The 20,841-nt window shown below is 42.3% G+C and overlaps 1 protein-coding gene across 8 annotated transcripts in view; it reads right to left on the minus strand.

Moving 5' to 3' along the window:
- Positions 1-20,841, minus strand: part of ATP11C (ATPase phospholipid transporting 11C) — a 293,155-nt gene that overhangs the window by 23,229 nt on the left and 249,085 nt on the right. For 5 of the 8 annotated variants that reach the window (XM_068251002.1, XM_068251001.1, XM_068251005.1 and 2 more), the window contains exons 22-25: positions 17,622-17,767; positions 9,009-9,068; positions 4,530-4,657; positions 4,261-4,396 (exon numbers count right to left, since the gene is read on the minus strand). In XM_068251002.1, the coding sequence (XP_068107103.1) occupies positions 4,261-4,396; positions 4,530-4,657; positions 9,009-9,068; positions 17,622-17,767 (470 nt within the window). Of the gene's footprint in view, positions 1-2,322; positions 2,345-4,260; positions 4,397-4,529; positions 4,658-9,008; positions 9,069-17,621; positions 17,768-20,841 lie in introns of all 8 variants that reach the window. The other 3 variants (XM_068251006.1, XM_068251007.1, XM_068251008.1) reach the window with 1 other exon arrangement.

Consider the following 20,841-nt stretch of genomic DNA (forward strand, 5'->3'; position numbering starts at 1 on the left):
ATAAAATACTACTGAAAGCTGGAACATCTGAAAAATGATCAACTAAATAATGCATCTCTAGGTATTGCAATTACTTAAATTCCATTTTTAGCTTATTGGCGCAGGAGAACAAACATGTTAATATAAACCTTCAGAGGTAAATGTATAGTTAATCAAAACGGAATACTGGATAAATGAATCAACTGTAATTTAGGTCTCTCAAGATGTAAAAACACCATTCACAAGGACAATAATCCTAAATTACCAGTGCTAGTTTTCGGTTTCAAATGAATGTGTGCGCGGCACACACACCATTTAATACATATTTTTTTAAGTTAATAATATGCAACATTAGGTAACCTATCTTCCCACGAGGGTGTCCATCTTGCAGCTGTCACTGGCGCATGGTTGCAGTTCAAAGTGCCCATGAGTCCAGCACGTTCCCCCCCTGCTGGTGTATGCCAGGAGATGTAGCTTGCTCGGCGGCTGGTGCATGTCGAGACATGTAGTCTTTAATGTCTTTACTTCTCCTGGCCGGCAGATGTAAAGACTACAATCTCCCAGCATGCACCAGTGGCTGGGCACAATACATCTCCCATCATGCACCAGCAACCAGGCATGCTTCATCACCCGGAATACACTAGCAGCCAGAAAGGTTCAGAGGTAAATGTATAGTTAATCAAAACGGAATACTGGATAAATGAATCAACTGTAATTTAGGTCTCTCAAGATGTAAAAACTTTACTTCTCCTGGCCGGCAGATGTAAAGACTACAATCTCCCAGCATGCACCAGTGGCTGGGCACAATACATCTCCCATCATGCACCAGCAACCAGGCATGCTTCATCACCCGGAATACACTAGCAGCCAGAAAGGTGCTAAACTCGCAGGGCACTTTAAACTGCGGCCATGCAACAGTGACAACTGGAAGATGGATGCCCTTGAAGTGACAGGGGCTACGGAGAAGCTCCCATAGCTAATTTAATGCTACCCCCCACCCCCACAAAGTAGGTCCTTAGGGCGAAGCAGAACAAATAGGCGCCAGCAAATTTGGGCACAGAATTTGCCGCTATAGGCCATAATGTGAATTATGGCTATAGCAGCTCTCAGAAGCTTATTTGGGCACGGTCAGAATATGCAGCCCGGATGTTTAAAAACAGTGTAATTCATCCACCAGCAATTGTTTTTGCTTGCAATAAATGGACAACATGTGGAGATAGAAAGTGATATCTACTTCCAGGAAGGGTCCCTCCAAGTCCTGGACCTCCTCAATTTTATGTTCAGGTCCCCTCTTGCTCAGTCCAAAGCTGGCGGCAAATATAGATATACTTGAATTCAGAATTAACATGCAAATTTAACAATTTGCAGCTAAGCTAACCTAACCCACATATTGCTAATCAATCAGCTGGGAGCTATCGTCAACTCTCAAGCTCATCTCTTTTGGCAAATGTCTCTACCGGCAGGGTTCATCCACTTTAATGCTTCTAGACACTGCTCTGGAAAGTAGGTAGTTGCTGTAGCAAATTAGAGCAGACAGAATATTGAAAGGGGCGGTACTGCTGGCTATTTTCGAAGATGACATTGTGAGATCTTTGCTGTGGTGAGAAGGAACCTGGTGATAAAAGAGGAGGACACATGGGACTGAACAGAGACTCCATGAGGAGGTATCCATTTTCCTCCATGCAGATTAGTTTTGAGGCGAGGGTCTCCACTGTTTGACTTTAAATAAACTACTACATACAACACAAAAATAAAGTTTAAAATAATCCTTAAAAAAAATTAAAAAAATTAAGACTCTACAACTGCAAACTTAAGAAACATCTTAAATGAGAATATTTAAATATTCATCAATAAACTATTATTAGATGTTTCACTTTGATCAGAGATTTTTTTTTCAGCAACCAAAGTTACATTTTAGGACAGCTACAATTTTAAATAAATATTTGGATAATATGTTTGATTTTTTTTTTTTTTTAACGTGGAGTAAAGGTTTATCCAGATATTTATCTATGAAGGATCTAGGCATCCATGTGCATGCAAAAGTAGAAGAAATGACCAAGAAGACAAATCTTCCAAGGTAATCAGAAGATAATTTAGAGTATATAGCACTCCTGCATAGTCATTTGTATTTAGCGTGATAAACACAAGGAGCACACATGATTTAAGTGTTTATAAGATGTATTGAAATAACTATGTTATTCAATATAGTTAAGGTTACGTAAAATACATACATAACCCAATACATATATACCCCAGAACCCATGGGTCAAATATGTAAATACTAATGACTATAGTGTACAAACTAATTACACTAACAATACAAGATCATAGAAAGATGCTTACCAAAGATGTCATGGTCTGGATGCTGACATTAAAATAGGAAGTGAAATGTAAAAAAAAAAGAAAAAAAAAACAAAAAACTTCTATCTTCATGGTAACAGAACACCAACATAAAATAAGCAGACTCAAAATCAAAATTGTTATAGAAGAAGAAGAGAAAATATCCTCAGTCATATGTACTTTCAAGAAAGGCAGGATTAATTAGACATTTAGCATTGGCGGGTTAATAGTCCACTGACTGTGAAAGTAAAAAATACTTTCAGATACTGTAAAATGGTATCATGGATTATTGTAATAACTATAGATGTCACCAATACTTGACAAAAATATCTTAGATGGGTGACAATAACCTAAAAAAATAAAGTTGTAGATGTCAAAAAAGTGTCCAGTTTAGAGGTTTGTCTCTCGTTTATGTACGTTTGGAGTTTTGTACAATTAGGCATTTAAAGAAGATACCGTAAGTGAATTTCTCCACCCAAACTGAAAAAAAAAGTCCATGTGTCATAACTGTGCTATTTTCACTGAACAATTTAAAGCTTTGCTGCACTTCTTGTCCCTGTTCCATAAATTTTGCAAACATACAAAAATAGAATTAGGTGGACTAATCTGTTTTTGCATTTACTTCATATTTTGGGAAAAATGGATCATGGTGGTCAAACATCTTTAAGACAGGAGTCACAACAAGAACCAAAAAAAAAAAAAAGTCACTAATTTCCCAGAATGGCTGTCCTCAGAGCTGTGTGCCGAATCCCAAGCTCTATACTCTCTACGCTCACGGTTGTGTTATTGCTGGGTTCCCATGCATTGATCCAAGTCCCTGTGTGAATCAGCACTGGCGATCAATTACATGCCGTGTCATTCACAAAAGCTGATACTTACTTGTCCAGCATTGCTTCCTGTTTAGTGTACTAATAGTACATAACAGAAAGGAATGCACAAGGACATCTTGTGGCCAAATAGTAAAATTACACCTACATACAATTTTTTAAATAAAAAGTCATACATTTACATTTAAAATTAACCATTTCCCTCCCTCACTCTCCCATATTGTCCAGTTTTTTTTTCTTTTTGTATAAAAAAAAAATTAACATGAAAAAACCCATAAATAGTTACCTTAGGGACTAAACTTTTTTTAATAGTTATGCCAAGCGGGTATATTACTGTTATTTTTTTAAATCATGGGCTTGTAAAAGTGTTGCAATGACCAGGGAAAATGGGCAAATAAAATGTGTGAGTTTTCATAATGGTAGCATTTAGTATTTTAAAAATATAATGGCGAAAACTGAGAAAATTAAATTTTTCAAGTTTTTTGTTATTATTCCCATTAAAATGCAGTTAGAATAAAATAATTCTTAGCAAAAAGTACCACCCAAAAAAAGCCTAATTGGTGGCAAAAAAACCCCAAGATTTATATAGATAGTTTAATTGTGAAAAGTAGTAATAAAGTTATAGGCGAATTAATGGAAGGATGCACTATTGCTCTGGTGAAAAACCCTAAATGGTGAAGTGGTTAAAGAAAACTTAAACTTTGGAGAATATGTAAGGAGGTGTTGCTGGCAAACTTTTTGAAAATGCATCTCCCCTGGCTGCGATCCCCTTCCTTTAACCATTAACACTTTTTGAATCACTGACCAAGAACTAGTATGCGGATTTGATGTTTTAGCACCGCTGGCTCCAGGCTTGTTGTAAGCTGGCAAGTTAACGACTTGACGCCAAGATAAAGTTTGCATATAAAAATAAGCATTTGCCATTTAAAAAAACAAAACAAAACAAAAAAACAACAGCAAATAAACAAACAAACAAAAAAAACAGGAGAAGGTAACTCTCCATTCAGGTTTCCCTTTTCCGTCTTACTTGAAATTGAGCATTAAACCGAAATGTTGCCTATTAATTGTTAAGTGACAGACTGATAAACCAATGGCATGCAGCTTTATAGCTTACCTGCCCATTGCCTTCCAGTGACGGGTTCTGGAACAGCAGGTAAACACCAAAGAAGAAAACTAGCCCTTCAAAAGCTCCCAGCACAGTCCAGTATAAAAATGGCAACCACTGCAACATTGCATTGTCAGATATTCTCCTGCAATTAAAAAGAAAATGTTTAAGTACAAGGCTACATCAACAGCTACCAACGTTAGGGCTGCTTATTTCTCAACAAAAAAGGTGAATTTCATTTTAATAACTATTAAGACAGAAGTGTTCTTCATACATACATATATAACTTTGGGTTTGCCATCAGAGTCTCAATACTGATGTGCTGCTCCAGCAGACTGTAGGCCAGGATTGGTAGAGATGTAAAACAGATATTGTACATGGTGAGGTAAGCAGCATCATAAAGTGGCTAAAAAAGAAAAGAGAATGATCAGGAAAAAAAGGACAGTTAAAATGGAGAAAAAAATGTAAGGAAAAGAATCTCTTCAGATCACAATACTGTGGCGTATCGGCACCCACTCAGACTACAGCCATATTCCCAGCAGCTCAAGTTGAACTTTAAGAGGAACGCAAGTGAAAGTAGCGTAATGAACAAAAGTGCTTAATTTTTACAATTATGTATAAATGATTTAGTCAGTGTTTGCCTATTGTAAAATCTTTCCCCTCCCTGATTTACATTCGGACATTTATCACATGGTAACATTTTTACTGCTGGCAGGTGATGTCAGTGGAAGTAGCTGCTGCTTGCTTTTTTGACAGTTGGAAACAGCTATTTCCAACAATGCAACAAGACTCCCACAGTGTAATGTCAGCACCATGGTCCTGACATTACACTGTGGGGTGGATTTCACCACAATATCAGCTATAGAGAACCCCCTGATGATCCGTTTGAGAAAAGGTAAATATTTCTCATGGGAAAGGGGGTATCAGCCACTGATTGGGATGAAGTTCAATCCTTGGTCACTGTTTCTCTTTAAGTTTCCCAACAATAGGCACTGCTGATGGACTCTCCTCTATTGAGGGTGAAAGGGTGCATTTATATTTTTACTTCCTGTATATGCCCCACTCATTTTTTTAGCAGAATAGTGTAAGCTAAAGATGAGCTTATATACTTGTCTGCTGTGATTGTCAGGAGGCTCTGAACAGAAATGGAGGAGGTACTCAGGGACAACAACTGTCACAATACAGCAAACATACAGTAGGGCAAGAAAGTATCTATTTCCTAAACCTGATCTATGCCCATTGGGCAGAACAGCCATATGCTGCAGCACAATTTCAAATCATATGTAAATGGACAAGTGATTTCAGAATTGTGTGCAAATCTGCTAGTAACATGCATATATACAGTGCTAAAGTAATTGGCTGTAAACACCATCACGCACAATTGTGTGCGCACACATGCACTTATTTCAGGGCTGCAGCCACTTTAGGGGGTGCACTTCATGGGTGACCAGAATTAGGGGGCCTTGCCCAAAGATTCCTTACAGTTTAATTTACTGGCTTCAGCTGAGATTCAAACTCTGGTCAAGGGCTGAAATCCTATATTAAAGGGAACACCCTTACCAGTACACTATCCAGCTGACCATGCAAGTTTCTAACCACCACCACACTCCACGTGGATAGTGCAGCACACCAGTTTATGAGGTTATACAAAACTGCAAATAATTATCTCAACTACTCTATGACTGAAAAGTTGTTTGTCTCCATTGACAAAACCTCTTTGCTACATATTAGTGGGTCAAAGAAATCTATGATTACTTTCATCAATCGTCAAACTCCAGTGCACTCAGCTCAAAGCATGTGGAAAACCCAATTCACTAAAGCTATGTACACACGCTGGGATGAAATCAGCCATGGCAGACGATAACTTCCATGGCCAAAAATCAGAAGTCAGACGAGTGTGTGTACATCCTCCACACGACCTATGCTAAAGATCCAATGACCCCCGGTATGGGGTTCATCACCAGAGATCTCCAAGCACATACAGTGGGGATATTATAACTGATGAAGCAAAGTTTTTTGTTTTAATTTTACTTAATTCTGTGTTCTTGTGTTGTAAAAGACTACAACTCTACCCTGGGTCACTTGGGAGTGGAACTGTTGAAGATTAGTAGGGATTAGTGTAATTGGGTTCTTGTGCACAAACCCACAGTGAGGTTGTCCAGGGCTTATGTAAAAAAAGCAAAACAAACTTCTCGCTCTGGATGCTCCATGCAACTTCAATCACAACACAAATTAATCAGAAACCTCTTGGCAGTACTATCTATGATCTAATAGGACTCAAGAGAGGGTGGAGATCCTGATCACGTCATAGCAGGCAGTTCTTCAAACATCCAGTCCAGCTTTCATTTTATTAAACATTCAGTGCAGATACTAAAAAGTAATTTAAAGAAAACGTAGGAGCCGTTAACATGTAATGCAGTGAACACTACAGTCCATGCTTCCCCTTCACCCCAGTACTCTCTTTTACATGAAGAGCTGTGGTGATGTTGTAGAGCAGTGGTACTCAAACTAAGGCCCGCGGGCCAAATGTGGCTCCCTGGGACTTTTTTACCGGCCCCCACACTGAAAATGTTTTACTTATAGATGGGGTCAGCTACATCTTTAAATATTGGTGGTCCGCATATGGAATAGCAGTGCTGGCATTACCCTTCCACATGGAAACCAGAAAGCAGTCATTTCGCTGGCACGCAATCAAATTCCACATCAGGTGACACTGCTGTCCAATTGGACTGCAGGTTGTCACCTGGGTATGCTTCACTGTGCGGCCTGCAAAGACTTCTACATCATCATCATTCTACATCCGCTGAGTGAATCGTTCAGAAACAGCTTTATCAGTCTGCCTGACAGACTGAACACACGCTCTACTGTCGCTGGAACGCCCGCCCAGCGGAAGGGTCTGACAGACCAGTCGTTCCCTGTAGTACAGCGTGTGTACGAGGTCTACTTTTAAATACAGGAAAATCTTCTCAAAAGTCGGGGGTTGTCTTATATGCCGGGTGTCGTCTTCTAGGGCAGGTGCTGAAACTTCCGAGCTGGACTGGAGAATCTGCTGTTGCCGCGCAAATCTGATGGAACTGACAGGTTTTTGTCTTGTCCATCTCTTCATGGGGGATTCTCAGTATTTCAGTTGGGGAGCCCAATAACGTCCACAGCCACACCCCCCGCCGTATGCAGTGACTGTATGAAAGCAGCAAGGGCAGTGCTGTACAAGAATGGTACAATAAAATTCACTCACCAGGATTTGTGGAAAGCAGTGACTAAATGCAGTCCTGATAGTATGTTTTTTTCCGGAGTATAATGAGATATACATTACTTTTCTCCTATGTTGCTGCCACTTCCAAGTAGTTAGTATAGTATAGCATAAATCTGATGGAACTGACAGGTTTTTGTCTCGTCCATCTCTTCATGGGGGATTCTCAGTATTTCATTTCTTCTTCACAAAAGCACTCCCTGGAAAGAATCTATGTAAATATGCAGGCCATGCCCTCTACCTGTTTGCACACTGATCTGGCAGTTGGACTGAGCCACTGCTGTTCGTTAAGTGCTTTTGAAAATAAAGAAAACCCTGAGCAACCCCCATTAGGAGATGGGCTAGACCAAAACCTGTCAGTTCTGTCAGATTTCTACTACGTACTGTAATTGACAGCAACATAGGAGAAAGGTAATTTACTGCATATCACATTTTACTCTGGGAGAAATGTATTTTTTATGTTTTCATGAATTTTAAATTTTACAATTTTTTGTGATAGTGGTCCTTTAAATCCAATAATTCCTATTTGATCTTTTTGTACTGAGACACCAAGCCCTGAAGCCATTCGCTGAGCCGTCGTGTTTTCGCCAAGTGACAACACAGGCTTTTAAGTCAAGCAACATGATTTATCCTAGATATTTTTTTTATTTCAATTTCAAACTTCAAAGTGGAGGAAAGTCACTGCTAGTGACCCAGAGGAGCAGCACAGCCTCTGAGACTACTTCTTGGTGTTATGAAGGTCTGGAAAGTGTAATATTCTCTGTACAAAGTGGAGGTTATCGGCTAAGCTGGCATTTCATCTGAACGAATACATTGATGCATCAAAGAAATGCCCTACACATCTGAAGCGCTATAATACAGTTCATATACTATCTGTCTCAGGCTATCTCCCTTTCAGCATCATGTAATTACGCTGTAGCCTACAACTAAGATGAGACATCTACAAGAAATCCTCAGAAGAGATGAGAAGGACACAGAGACCTCTGGCATTAAAAGTCACAAGTGGAGGTGATGAAACTGCCTGGCAGCTTGCCCTCTGAGCATGATGAATCATAGTAACTTGCTAGAGCATGTCCTGATAGATTTCCTGTGATGTAATCCTCTAATCATTGCTTTGCAGCTGTACTGACATCTGTAATGACTCTCACAAACCCCAAAACGGTGTCTCCTTGCGTACTATGGCTACTTCCCTTACAGCCAGGGCACTATCTGCACAGTTTGTATGTTCTCTCCGTGTCTGGGTGGGTTTCCTCCGGGCACTCTGGTTTGCTCCCACATCCAAAAACATACACATAAGTTAATTGGCTTCCCCTAAATTGGCCCTAGACTACGATACATACACTACACAATACATACATAGACATATGACTAGGGTAGGGATTAGATTGTGAGCCCCTCTGAGAGACAGTTAAGTGAAAAGACAATATGCCTTGTACAGCGCTGCGGAAGAGGTTTGTGCTATATAAATACATAATAATAATAATAATAATAACAATAATGTACATACCTGTTGAGAAAATCCACAAAAGAACTGATATAAAAACTGGGGCAGAATGAAGCACAGGTTCTGTAAAAGGAAGACATTGCATTAATAAGGGATCTTTCTCCCTGAAGCTCTATCACACAGCCAGATGCTTTCATCTTTATCTGATATACAAATACATAACACAGAATTTCAATACTCTGATAGAAGCTTTCATAGCAGGGGTACTGTACACACTGCCGCAAATGTACTGGCAAAACAGTAAGGCTCTGTTCCCACTAGAGCAGAGAACGGGCATTTGTTGACCGTTCTCCGCTCATCATGTGAACAGCTCCTATTTTATAAATAAGAGCCATTCACACTTGCCATGCTGCAAAGAGTCACACTGTCCGCTCCTGCTGGTCCAGCACAAGTGGGAACCGAGCCTTGACCGTGAAGCTGTATTCTTGGTGCAGTACTAGGAAAAGGGCAGATAAGCATCAAAACACCATAATATGTATAAACAGGACATGGGTGATATAAGGGGGATACAGTGTTTCCCCTAAAGTGAGACATCCACTTAGAATAAGCCCTAGCAGGAATTTCAAGAATGCTTAAAATGTAAGACATCCCCTGAATTTAAGACCTAGCTAGCAGCCCAGATGACACCAGCAAGTCAATCTGAATACAAAGCCTGGATACAGGAGAGTAGCAGTATAATGTGAGTTCTACAGTCCTGCATATGTGTCAGGCAATTTGTGTTTTTGTTGGAGCCAGCCCTCCTGATCTGTTGTGATGGTAAGCATCAGCAGCACTTCACCTCTTCACCTCATCCCAGGACAAACACACAGCTTATCCTATGCTCTGGGGAGCCTGACAGAGTGGACTCTTACCCACATGATCAGCAGAATCAATTTCTTGTGAGAGTCAATATCTGCAAACCACAAGCTCTGTGTATGTTGCACGTGTTTCAGCATGGCATACAGTATGTACTTTTTGTATAGGAAAACTACCAGTGTTTGTCCAAAAATAAGACATCCTCTGAAAATAAGCCCTAGCACATCTTTTAGAGCAAAAATTAATATGACAGTGTCTTATTTTCGGGGAAACAGGTAGTATCACCCCAGGAAGCTGGACAGTTTCTTGAACCTCTATCTCTTGAGAGTAATATTTGTATAGATTTTTGTTTCAGTGTACAATTGTAATTGTTTGCATGATGCTGCATTAATATAATTCTGTCTTTAGCTATCCTTCCAGTTTGAACACTGAATTGCTCATTCATAGAGTTGCTGTGTGTTTAGCCTATAGCCATTCACATTACTCTTAACCATCTTAGCGGTATGGACGAGCTCAGCTCGTCCATCACCGCCGATGGCTGCCGCTCAGGCCCTGCTGGGCCGATTTTGCTCAAATAAAAAGCAGCACACGCAGCCGGCACTTTGCCAGCCGCGTGTGCTGCCCGATCGCCGCCGCTCTGCGGCGATCCAACGCGAGCAGCGGCGAAAGAGGGTCCCCCCAGCCGCCTGAGCCCTGCGCAGCCGGAACAAATAGTTCCGGCCAGCGCTAAGGGCTGGATCGGAGGCGGCTGACGTCAGGACGTCGGCTGACGTCCATGACATCACTCCGCTCGTCGCCATGGCGACAGGAGAAGCCAAACACGGAAGGCTGCTCATTGCGGCCTTCCGTGTTACTTCTGGCTGCCGGAGGCGATCGGAAGAACGCCTCCGGAGCGCCATCTAGTGGGCTTTCATGCAGCCAACTTTCAGTTGGCTGCATGAAATAGTTTTTTTTTTAATTTAAAAAAAAAAAACCCCGCAGCCGCCCTGGCGATCTTAATAGAATGCCAGGGTGGTTAAACGGCAAATGACACAGAGATTGTTTAAAAGCGGACCTGATAGAAAAACATTTCTTTGTTACAGCTGATAGAAATCATGCAATAAATCTGCAGTATTTCTACTTCCTGCTTTCATGGAAGCAGACATAGGGATAACATCCTGTGTTAACCACTTAAGGACTGCAGTCATAAAACCCCTTAAGGACCAGAGCCTTTTTTTCCATTCGGACCACTGCAGCTTTCACGGTTTATTGCTCAGTCATACAACCTACCACCTAAATGAATTTTCCCTCCTTTTCTTGTCACTAATACAGCTTTCTTTTGGTGCTATTTGATTGCTGCTGCGAGTTTTACTTTTTATTATATTCATCAAAAAAGACATGAATTTTGTCAAAAAAAATGACTTTTTTAACTTTCTGTGCTGACATTTTTCAAATAAAGTAAAATTTCCTATACATTTGAGCGCGAAAGTTATTCTGCTACATGTCTTTGATAAAAAAAACAAACCATTCAGTGTATATTTATTGGATTGGGTAAAAGTTATAGCGTTTACAAACTATGGTGCAAAAAGTGAATTTTCCCATTTTCAAGCATCTCTGACTTTTCTGCGCACCTGTCAGGTTTCATGAGGGGCTAAAATTCCAGGATAGTACAAATACCCCCCAAATGACCCCATTTTGGAAAGAAGACATCCCAAAGTATTCAGTGAGAGACATGGTGAGTTCATTGAAGATTTTATTTTTTGTCACAAGTTAGCGGAAAATGACACTTTGTGACAGGAAAAAAAAAAAAAAGTTTCCATTTCTTCTAACTTGCGACAAAAAAAATGAAATCTGCCACGGACTCACTATGCTCCTCTCTGAATACCTTGAAGTGTCTACTTTCCAAAATGGGGTCATTTGTGGGGTGTGTTCACTGTCCTGGCATTTTGGGGGGTGCCTAATTGTAAGCACCCCTGTAAAGCCTAAAGATGCTCATTGGACTTTGGGCCCCTTAGCGCAGTTAGGCTGCAAAAAAGTGCCACACATGTGGTATTGCCGTACTCAGGAGAAGTAGTATAATGTGTTTTGGGGTGTATTTTTACACATACCCATGCTGGGTGGGAGAAATATCTCCGTAAATGACAATTTTTTTATTTTTTTTACACACAATTGTCAATTTATAGAGATATTTCTCCCACTCAGCATGGGTATGTGGAAAAATACACCCCAAAACACATTATACTACTTCTCCTGAGTACGGCGATACCACATGTGTGGCACTTTTTTGCACCCTAACTGCGCTAAGGGGCCCAAAGTCCAATGAGTACCTTTAGGATTTCACAGGTCATTTTGAGAAATTTCGTTTCAAGACTGCTCCTCACGGTTTAGGGCCCCTAAAATGCCAGGACAGTATAGGAATCCCACAAATTACCCCATTTTAGAAAGAAGACACCCCAAGGTATTCCATTAGGAGTATGGTGAGTTCATAGAAGATTTTTTTTTTTTGTCACAAGTTAGCGGAAATTGATTTTAATTGTTTTTTTTCACAAAGTGTCATTTTCCACTAACTTGTGACAAAAATAAAATCTTCTATGAACTCACCATACTCCTAACGGAATACCTTGGGGTGTCTTCTTTCTAAAATGGGGTCATTTGTGGGGTTCCTATACTGCCCTGGCATTTTAGGGGCCCTAAACCGTGAGGCGTAGTCTTGAAACCAAATGTCGCAAAATGACCTGTGAAATCCTAAAGGTACTCATTGGACTTTGGGCCCCTTAGCGCACTTAGGGTGCAAAAAAGTGCCACACATGTGGTACCGCCGTACTCAGGAGAAGTAGTATAATGTGTTTTGGGGTGTATTTTTACACATACAGATGCTAGGTGGGAGAAATATCTCTGTAAATGACATTTGATTTTTTTTACACACAATTGTCCATTTACAGAGAGATTTCTCCCACCCAGCATGGGTATGTATAAAAATACACCCCAAAACACATTATACTACTTCTTCTGAGTACGGCGATACCACATGTGTGACACTTTTTTGCAACCTAGGTGCGCTAAGGGGCCTAACGTCCTATACACAGGTCATTTTGAGGCATTTGGATTCTAGACTACTCCTCACGGTTTAGGGCCCCTAAAATGCCAGGGCAGTATAGGAACCCCACAAGTGACCCCATTTTAGAAAGAAGACACCCTAAGGTATTCCGTTAGGGGTATGGTGAGTTCATAGAAGATTTTATTTTTTGTCACAAGTTAGTGAAAAATGACACTTTGTGAAAAAAACAATAAAAATCCAATTTCCGCTAACTTTTGACAAAAAATAAAAACTTCTATGAACTCATCATACACCTAACAGAATACCTTGGGGTGTCATCTTTCTAGAATGGGGTCATTTGTGGGGTTCCAATACTGCCCTGGCATTTTAGGGGCCCTAAACCGTGAGGAGTAGTCTTGAACCCAAATGTCTCAAAATGACCTGTGAAATCCTAAAGGTACTCATTGGACTTTGGGCCCCTTAGCACAGTTAGGCTGCAAAAAAGTGTCACACATGTGGTATCGCCGTACTCAGAAGAAGTAGTATAATGTGTTTTGTGGTGTATTTTTACACATACCCATGCTGGGTGGGAGAAATATCTCTGTAAATGACACATTTTTGATTTTTTTTTACACACAATTGTCTATTTACAGAGAGATTTCTCCCACCCAGCATGGGTATGTGTAAAAATACACCACAAAACACATTATACTACTTCTCCTGAGTATGGCGATACTACATGTGTGACACTTTTTAGCAGCCTAGGTGCGCTAAGGGGCCCAACGTCCTATTCACAGGTCATTTTGAGGCATTTGTTTTCTAGACTACTCCCCACGGTTTAGGGCCCCTAAAATGCCAGGGCAGTATAGGAACCCCACAAGTGACCTCATTTTAGAAAGAAGACACCCCAAGGTATTCCGTTAGGGGTATGGTGAGTTCATAGAAGATTTTATTTTTTGTCACAAGTTAGTGAAAAATGACACTTTGTGAAAAAAACAATAAAAATCCAATTTCCGCTAACTTTTGACAAAAAATAAAATCTTCTATGAACTCATCATACACCTAACAGAATACCTTGGGGTGTCTTCTTTCTAAAATGGGGTCACTTGTGGGGTTCCTATACTGCCCTGGCATTTTACGGGCCCAAAACTGTGAGTAGTCTGGAAACCAAATTTCTCAAAATGACTGTTCAGGGGTATAAGCATCTGCAAATTTTGATGACAGGTGGTCTATGAGGGGGCAAATTTTGTGGAAACGGTCATAAGCAGGGTGGCCTCTTAGATGACAGGATGTATTGGGCCTGATCTGATGGATAGGAGTGCTAGGGGGGTGACAGGAGGTGATTGATGGGTGTCTCAGGGGGCGGTTAGAGGGGAAAATAGATGCAATCAATGCACTGGGGAGGTGATCGGAAGGGGGTCTGAGGGGGATCTGAGGGTTTGGCCGAGTGATCAGGAGCCCACACGGGGCAAATTAGGGCCTGATCTGATGGGTAGGTGTGCTAGGGGGTGACAGGAGGTGATTTATGGGTGTCTCAAGGTGTGATTAGAGGGGGGAAATAGATGCAAGCAATGCACTAGCGAGGTGATCAAGGCTGGGGTCTGAGGGCGTTCTGAGGTGTGGGCGGGTGATTGGGTGCCTGCAAGGGGCAGATTAGGGTCTAATCTGATGGGTAACAGTGACAGGTGGTGATAGGGGGTGATTGATGGGTAATTAGTGGGTGTTTAGAGGAGAGAAGAGATGTAAACACTGCACTTGGGAGGTGATCTGATGTCGGATCTGTGGGCGATCTATTGGTGTGGGTGGGTGATCAGATTGCCCGCAAGGGGCAGGTTAGGGGCTGATTGATGGGTGGCAGTGACAGGGGGTGATTGATGGGTGGCAGTGACAGGGGGTGATTGATGGGTGATTGACAGGTGATCAGTGGGTTATTACAGGGAATAACAGATGTAAATATTGCACTGGCGAATTGATAAGGCGGGGGTCTGAGGGCAATCTGAGCGTGTGGGCGGGTGATTGGGTGCCCGCAAGGGGCAGATTAGGGTCTAATCTGATGGGTAACAGTGACAGGTGGTGATAGGGGGTGATTGATGGGTAATTAGTGGGTGTTTAGAGGAGAGAAGAGATGTAAACACTGCACTTGGGAGGTGATCTGATGTCGGATCTGCGGGCGATCTATTGGTGTGGGTGGGTGATCAGATTGCCCGCAAGGGGCAGGTTAGGGGCTGATTGATGGGTGGCAGTGACAGGGGCTGATTGATGGGTGGCAGTGACAGGGGGTGATTGATGGGTGGCAATGACAGGGGGTGATTGATGGGTGATTGACAGGTGATCAGTGGGTTATTACAGGGAATAACAGATGTAAATATTGCACTGGCGAATTGATAAGGCGGGGGTCTGAGGGCAATCTGAGCGTGTGGGCGGGTGATTGGGTGCCCGTAAGGGTCTAATCTGATGGGTAACAGTGACAGGTGGTGATAGGGGGTGATTGATGGGTGATTGATGGGTAATTAGTGGGTGTTTAGAGAAGAGAATAGATGTAAACAATGGATTTGGGAGGTGATCTGATGTCGGATCTGCGGGCGATCTATTGGTGTGGGTGGGTGATCAGATTGCCCGCAAGGGGCAGGTTAGGGGCTGATTGATGGGTGGCAGTGACAGGGGGTGATTGATGGGTGGCAGTGACAGGGGGTGATTGACAGGTGATCAGTGGGTTATTACAGGGAAGAACTGATGTAAATAATGCACTGGCGAATCGATAAGGGGGGGTTTAAGGGCAATCTGAGCGTGTGGGCGGGTGATTGGGTGCCCGCAAGGGTCTAATCTGATGGGTAAAAGTGACAGGTGGTGATAGGGGGTGATTGATGGGTAATTAGTGGGTGTTTAGAGGAGAGAATAGATGTAAACAATGGATTTGGGAGGTGATCTGATGTCGGAACTGCGGGCGATCTATTGGTGTGGGTGGGTGATCAGATTGCCCGCAAGGGGCAGGTTAGGGGCTGATTGATGGGTGGCAGTGACAGGGGGTGATTGACGGGTGATTGACAGGTGATTGACAGGTGATCAGGGGGGATAGATGCATACAGTACACAGGGGGGGGGAGGGTCTGGGGGGGTCTGGGGAGAATCTGAGGGGTGGGGGGGGTGATCAGGAGGGAGCAGGGGGCAGTTTAGGGACTAAAAAAAAAATAGCGTTGACAGATAGTGACAGGGAGTGATTGATGGGTGATTGTGTGCAAACGGTGGTCTGGGGGGTGGGCAGGGGGGGTCTGAGGGGTACTGTGGGCGATCAGGGGGCAGGAAGATCAGTGTGTTTGGGTGCAGACTAGGGTGGCTGCAGCCTGCCCTGGTGGTCCCTCGGACACTGGGACCACCAGGGCAGGAGGCAGCCTGTATAATACACTTTGTAAACATTACAAAGCGTATTATACGCTTCCTATCCGGCGATCGTCGGGTTAACAACCCGCCGGCGCTTCCGATTGGCCGGCGGGTTGACGTCGCGGGTGGGCGGAGCCTATTGCCGGCGGATGCGCGTGCATCTCAGCACGCGATCCCCGGCCAGAGAGTGCCCCAGGACCTGATGCCAATCTGCGTTACGTGGTCCTGGGGCTGCCACTTTGCCGCCGCCAATATGAAGTAGGCGGTCGGCAAGTGGTTAAATTAGCTGCTCTGTCGCGGCAGCCAGCTGACACAACTGAGAGATCAAATTACATTTGTGATTAATCACAGATGAGGGGGAATTAGACAAGCTTAACTCTCTAAATACATACAGGGTGCATTTCTCTGTTTTCCTTCTGTGGTGTACAAGAATTCAGGTCCACTTTAACATTGTGTACCTTGGTGTTGTATTTATATTTTAATATACCATATTTTGTTTTGTTTACATCTCATATTGTTGGCCATATAAAAATAATTCCAGTTGCAAGGTAGGAGCAAAAAATTCTCTTTGGTCAGACGCTTCATAGGTGTGCTAGTTGATGTTTTGGAACTGTTTCTATAACATATCAACTTCAGTTCTTAAAGGGAACCATAGACAAAGCACCCTCATGTATTTTACCATATGTATCAATGGGTACATGACAGTAAACACCTACCCTGCTCTCTGTTTCATTCTTCTCTTCTAAATCTGACGGTTATCAGCCCTAATAAGAATCCCTGACTGAGCATTCAGTCTAGCTTTCACCGGAATGATTATAGCGGAGTCATTCTTCTGTGATGTCTTTTCAAGCCCAAGCCTGCCCCCTTGTGGCTCTGCTTTGCTGCTTCGAGGATAAATAGGAAATCAGAGCCACAAGGGGGCAGGCTTGGGCTTGAAAAGACATCACAGAAGACTGACTCAGCTATAATCATTCCAGACAAAGCTAGACAATGCTCAGTCAGGGATTCTTATCAGGGCTGATAACAGGCAGATTTAGCAGAGAAGAATGAAACCAAGAGCAGAGTAGGTGTTTACTGTCATGTTCCCATTGATATATATGGTAAAATACATGAGGGTGTTTCGTCTCCGGGTTCTCTTTAATGCTAAATAGACAAATGCACGTTTTTTCAGAGTTTCAAAGAAGCAACCGGAATAAGCTCCAGATAGATGAGCACAAGAGTGTACATCTTGTCTCAGGCACACTGTCTGCTACTCCTGGCAATCTGCTCATTTTCTGCACCGGGCAGATCATGAAACCTCACAATAAAATCGATCCTGTCACAGATATTTCCTGTGGGTCAGCTGATTTGTGCAGTGTAAGTCTGGCCAAACAACATTCTGTTCTCAATAAATAACACAGACTGATCATTATTATTAAAAACGCTTACCTTATAAAAGAAATACTGTACAAGGTGCGCTATTCTCACATAATACAAATGGCCGTGCGCTAAAAGAAGCTTCTTTAAGTGCTTGAATTTTGGCACAGCATAGTCACTGTTTCTTGCTGCTTGGCGGCCTTCTTTGCCTTTAATACCTGAAATGAATAAAGGACCGTCATGATGCAGAGAGAATAAGCACAGCCTGTTTTCAGCAGGCTCTAAATCGCGAGCTCACTGACTTTTGTGTTAGAGGTTTAACAAGTTACCTTAAACTGCAGTGTAGTAAAACAACCACAAGATGTCACTGTGTGTAAAAGGTGATGGTGATATTTATGGGGTTGTTATTTCCTGTATTCACTTTGTATTCTCTATGTTCTAAAGAGAGTCTGTAAGATAGAAAAAATCCATCTGGGGGATACTTACCTCAGGAGGGGGAAGACTCTCGATTCTAACGAGGCTTCCACTGTCCTCCGGTGTCCCGGCAATCCAGCGCTGTGCCCCCGAACAGCAGCGAGGTAAATATTTAACTACCGTGATCCGGCGGTCAGGCGCACTAGCTGCTCTTTATTCGGGCTAAGGTGATAATAGCCGAGCCCGATCCTATCCATTCTACTGCGCAGGAGCACATCCTTAGCACCTGCGCAGTAGAGCTGATCGATCGGGTTCGGCTATTTGTGCCTTAGAGGGTTTTTTTTCCTCTTAAAGAGTCTCTTTAAGTAAGCTGCACTTCCAGATGGTTGTGTATGCTCCATCTCTGCAGGTTTTTCTTCAGTAAAGACTCCTAACTTGTTATACTAAGTGCCGATCTGCGTTTACAGAACACTGCTCCACCACTTTTTTTCTTGATGCATTTATGAGAACGGTATCTTATATTTTTGATGTATACACAGTTGTATTAAGCACAGGTCACAGTGCATACACTACACACTATGAACTTTGGATTTGATTCCTCTGGTGACAGTTTAAAGGAAGAGTGCCATACGGACGGGTTATGGAGGGGGAGAGTGACAATGGCGCTGAGCACCATAGAGTGGCTTCTGTCAGGCGGGATAAGTAGGGGAACAATGCTGCTCAGCAGAGATTATCCCGTATACGATGATCCAGATTTCTCGGTTATGCATCTGAGCAGCTGTAAATGCATTAGAGTCTCCGGTAAGGTGACTAGTCTAACAAATGTACCATCTTTAAAGGAGGAGAATAAACACCTTTACAGTTGTTCCTGGTGTATCTCCCTTGTTTCATCTGATTCACGCAAGACTCGTACACACATACAAGGCATGCTGCCCATGAGTATAGTATGACACAGGCTGTAAAGTCAGGGATCGGGACTTGATCACTCAGCGACACTGTGGGGCCGAGGCTGCACAGATCTGTCTCTAGTCTGCAGCAACAAGTTATGTTGCTACGCAACGCGGAGTGGGGGACGCACAAGGAGCGTCACATGGTGGGAGGGGTTAGTGGGGACAACGATGCCCTTGGCCGAATCTATCCGCCACATTGATCATTGTCCAAGGCATCAGGGGCTGCTGTACACAAACAGGACTCTTGGCAGAGATGGTCATTATTGGCCACCTTGGCAGAGTTTCATCTAGCAAGTTTCCATAGCTGTTGGGCCTTTGTGAAACCAATATTTGTACATGTTCTTCTACATGTATTTGCTCTTGCCAATATCCACTAAAGTACCATAAAGTCATGGTAATTCAGGAAGCAATCATCTTTATTCTCTCAAGCAGCAGCAAAATGGACCTATCAAATTCACACACTGGTCAATTATCAAGCTGCTATATTGGCATAAAAGTACCATCTAATTGTTGTTTGCTGCAAAATTATCTTTACTACTCTTTCATAAGATTTTATGCATTTTATTCATGACATTTGATTGCACTATGTATAATTTTCTGGCAATCAAAACCAAAAGAAAGAAAACTACTATCAAATTTGAATCAACTTGGATTATCTGCATCTGACGGACCATTTCTATGGGCCACATACAACTTTTCTGGTGACAAGTAAAAGGGTCCATAATACAAAATTTTCCATTAAGCGATTACGCAATCAACTTTATTGGGTAATCAATAACAGTGTGGTGGATCGAAAGTCAATCAACTAGTGGCCCACAGACTGCAATCAAGACCCTATGCAATTCTCCTTCACTAATCGATTTGAGTGACGTTATGCTGGCAATTTAACCAAATATCAGCAAATTTCCATCAATCAAGCAAAATGGAACATATCTAATTCTCCCCAGATTCGATAAAATTAACAAATTGTAAATTGAATGGGAAAATCGAGTTATATACGGCCAAATTAAAGGATACTAGAGCTGAACAAAAAAGTAAAAATGGTGGGGGGTGGGAAGCATGTTTATGAAGTAGTCCACCGCTTGCTATGTTCTCCTCCCCCTCCTTTATTGTGTAAATGCCCCCCCATAGCCAGGGCCGGATTTCTGGAAAGGCCACAAAGGCCACAGCCTAGGGCGATAAAATCAGATAAGATAAGAAGGGCGGCATGACTTGGAGAGAGAAGAGGTCATATGTCAAAATTAATCACCTCTTCTGGTCCCGCAGCGTAGCCAGCCAGCACCCTGCACTAATAGCTGAATTCCAGAGTTCCCAATTCCAGCAAGTCTCTCTCTCACTCAACATCTGCTGTCACCTCATCTGATGATCCATTCCTCTTATCATGATCATACAAGTTGATGTGAGAAATACCAGGGATATACATTACAAAGCAGATAGAACTAAATTCCGCTGAGTTTTAATGCAGGCATTCAAAGACATCAGTGAACTCTGCTAATTTCTTCACTTTCTCCTTTACAGCTGTGACACTGACCCCAGCAGCTGTAAATTACACTTTCTTATCTCTAGTCTACTTAAATTTATGGCTTTAGGGTTTTTTTTCCTTCCTAGCCAGCAGTGGTCTCAGTTAACTCTTTCCTGACTCATTTTCTGTTCCTACCATCTATGAGAGGAATAAAAATTCTGTTTGCTTTACTTTCATTGCTAAACTGTCACTGTCACCTGAGCTGTTACTACCTCTATGCTAGTGTGTATAGTTTGGCATCCTTCTCCTTTCCTGTAGCAGTAAAACATTGTACCATTTTAGCCACAGCGAAAGCAGAGTTTTGAATGAGGATGATACCATTGATTGGCTTAAAAGAAAAAAAGTAATCTTTCTGTGAATAAGCCTTCTTAAGACTTTGTTCCTGTATACTGTCAATATGTTAGAG

The sequence above is a fragment of the Hyperolius riggenbachi genome, chromosome 8 (genome assembly GCF_040937935.1).
Source record: "Hyperolius riggenbachi isolate aHypRig1 chromosome 8, aHypRig1.pri, whole genome shotgun sequence".
NCBI classification, from domain to species: Eukaryota; Metazoa; Chordata; class Amphibia; order Anura; family Hyperoliidae; genus Hyperolius; species Hyperolius riggenbachi.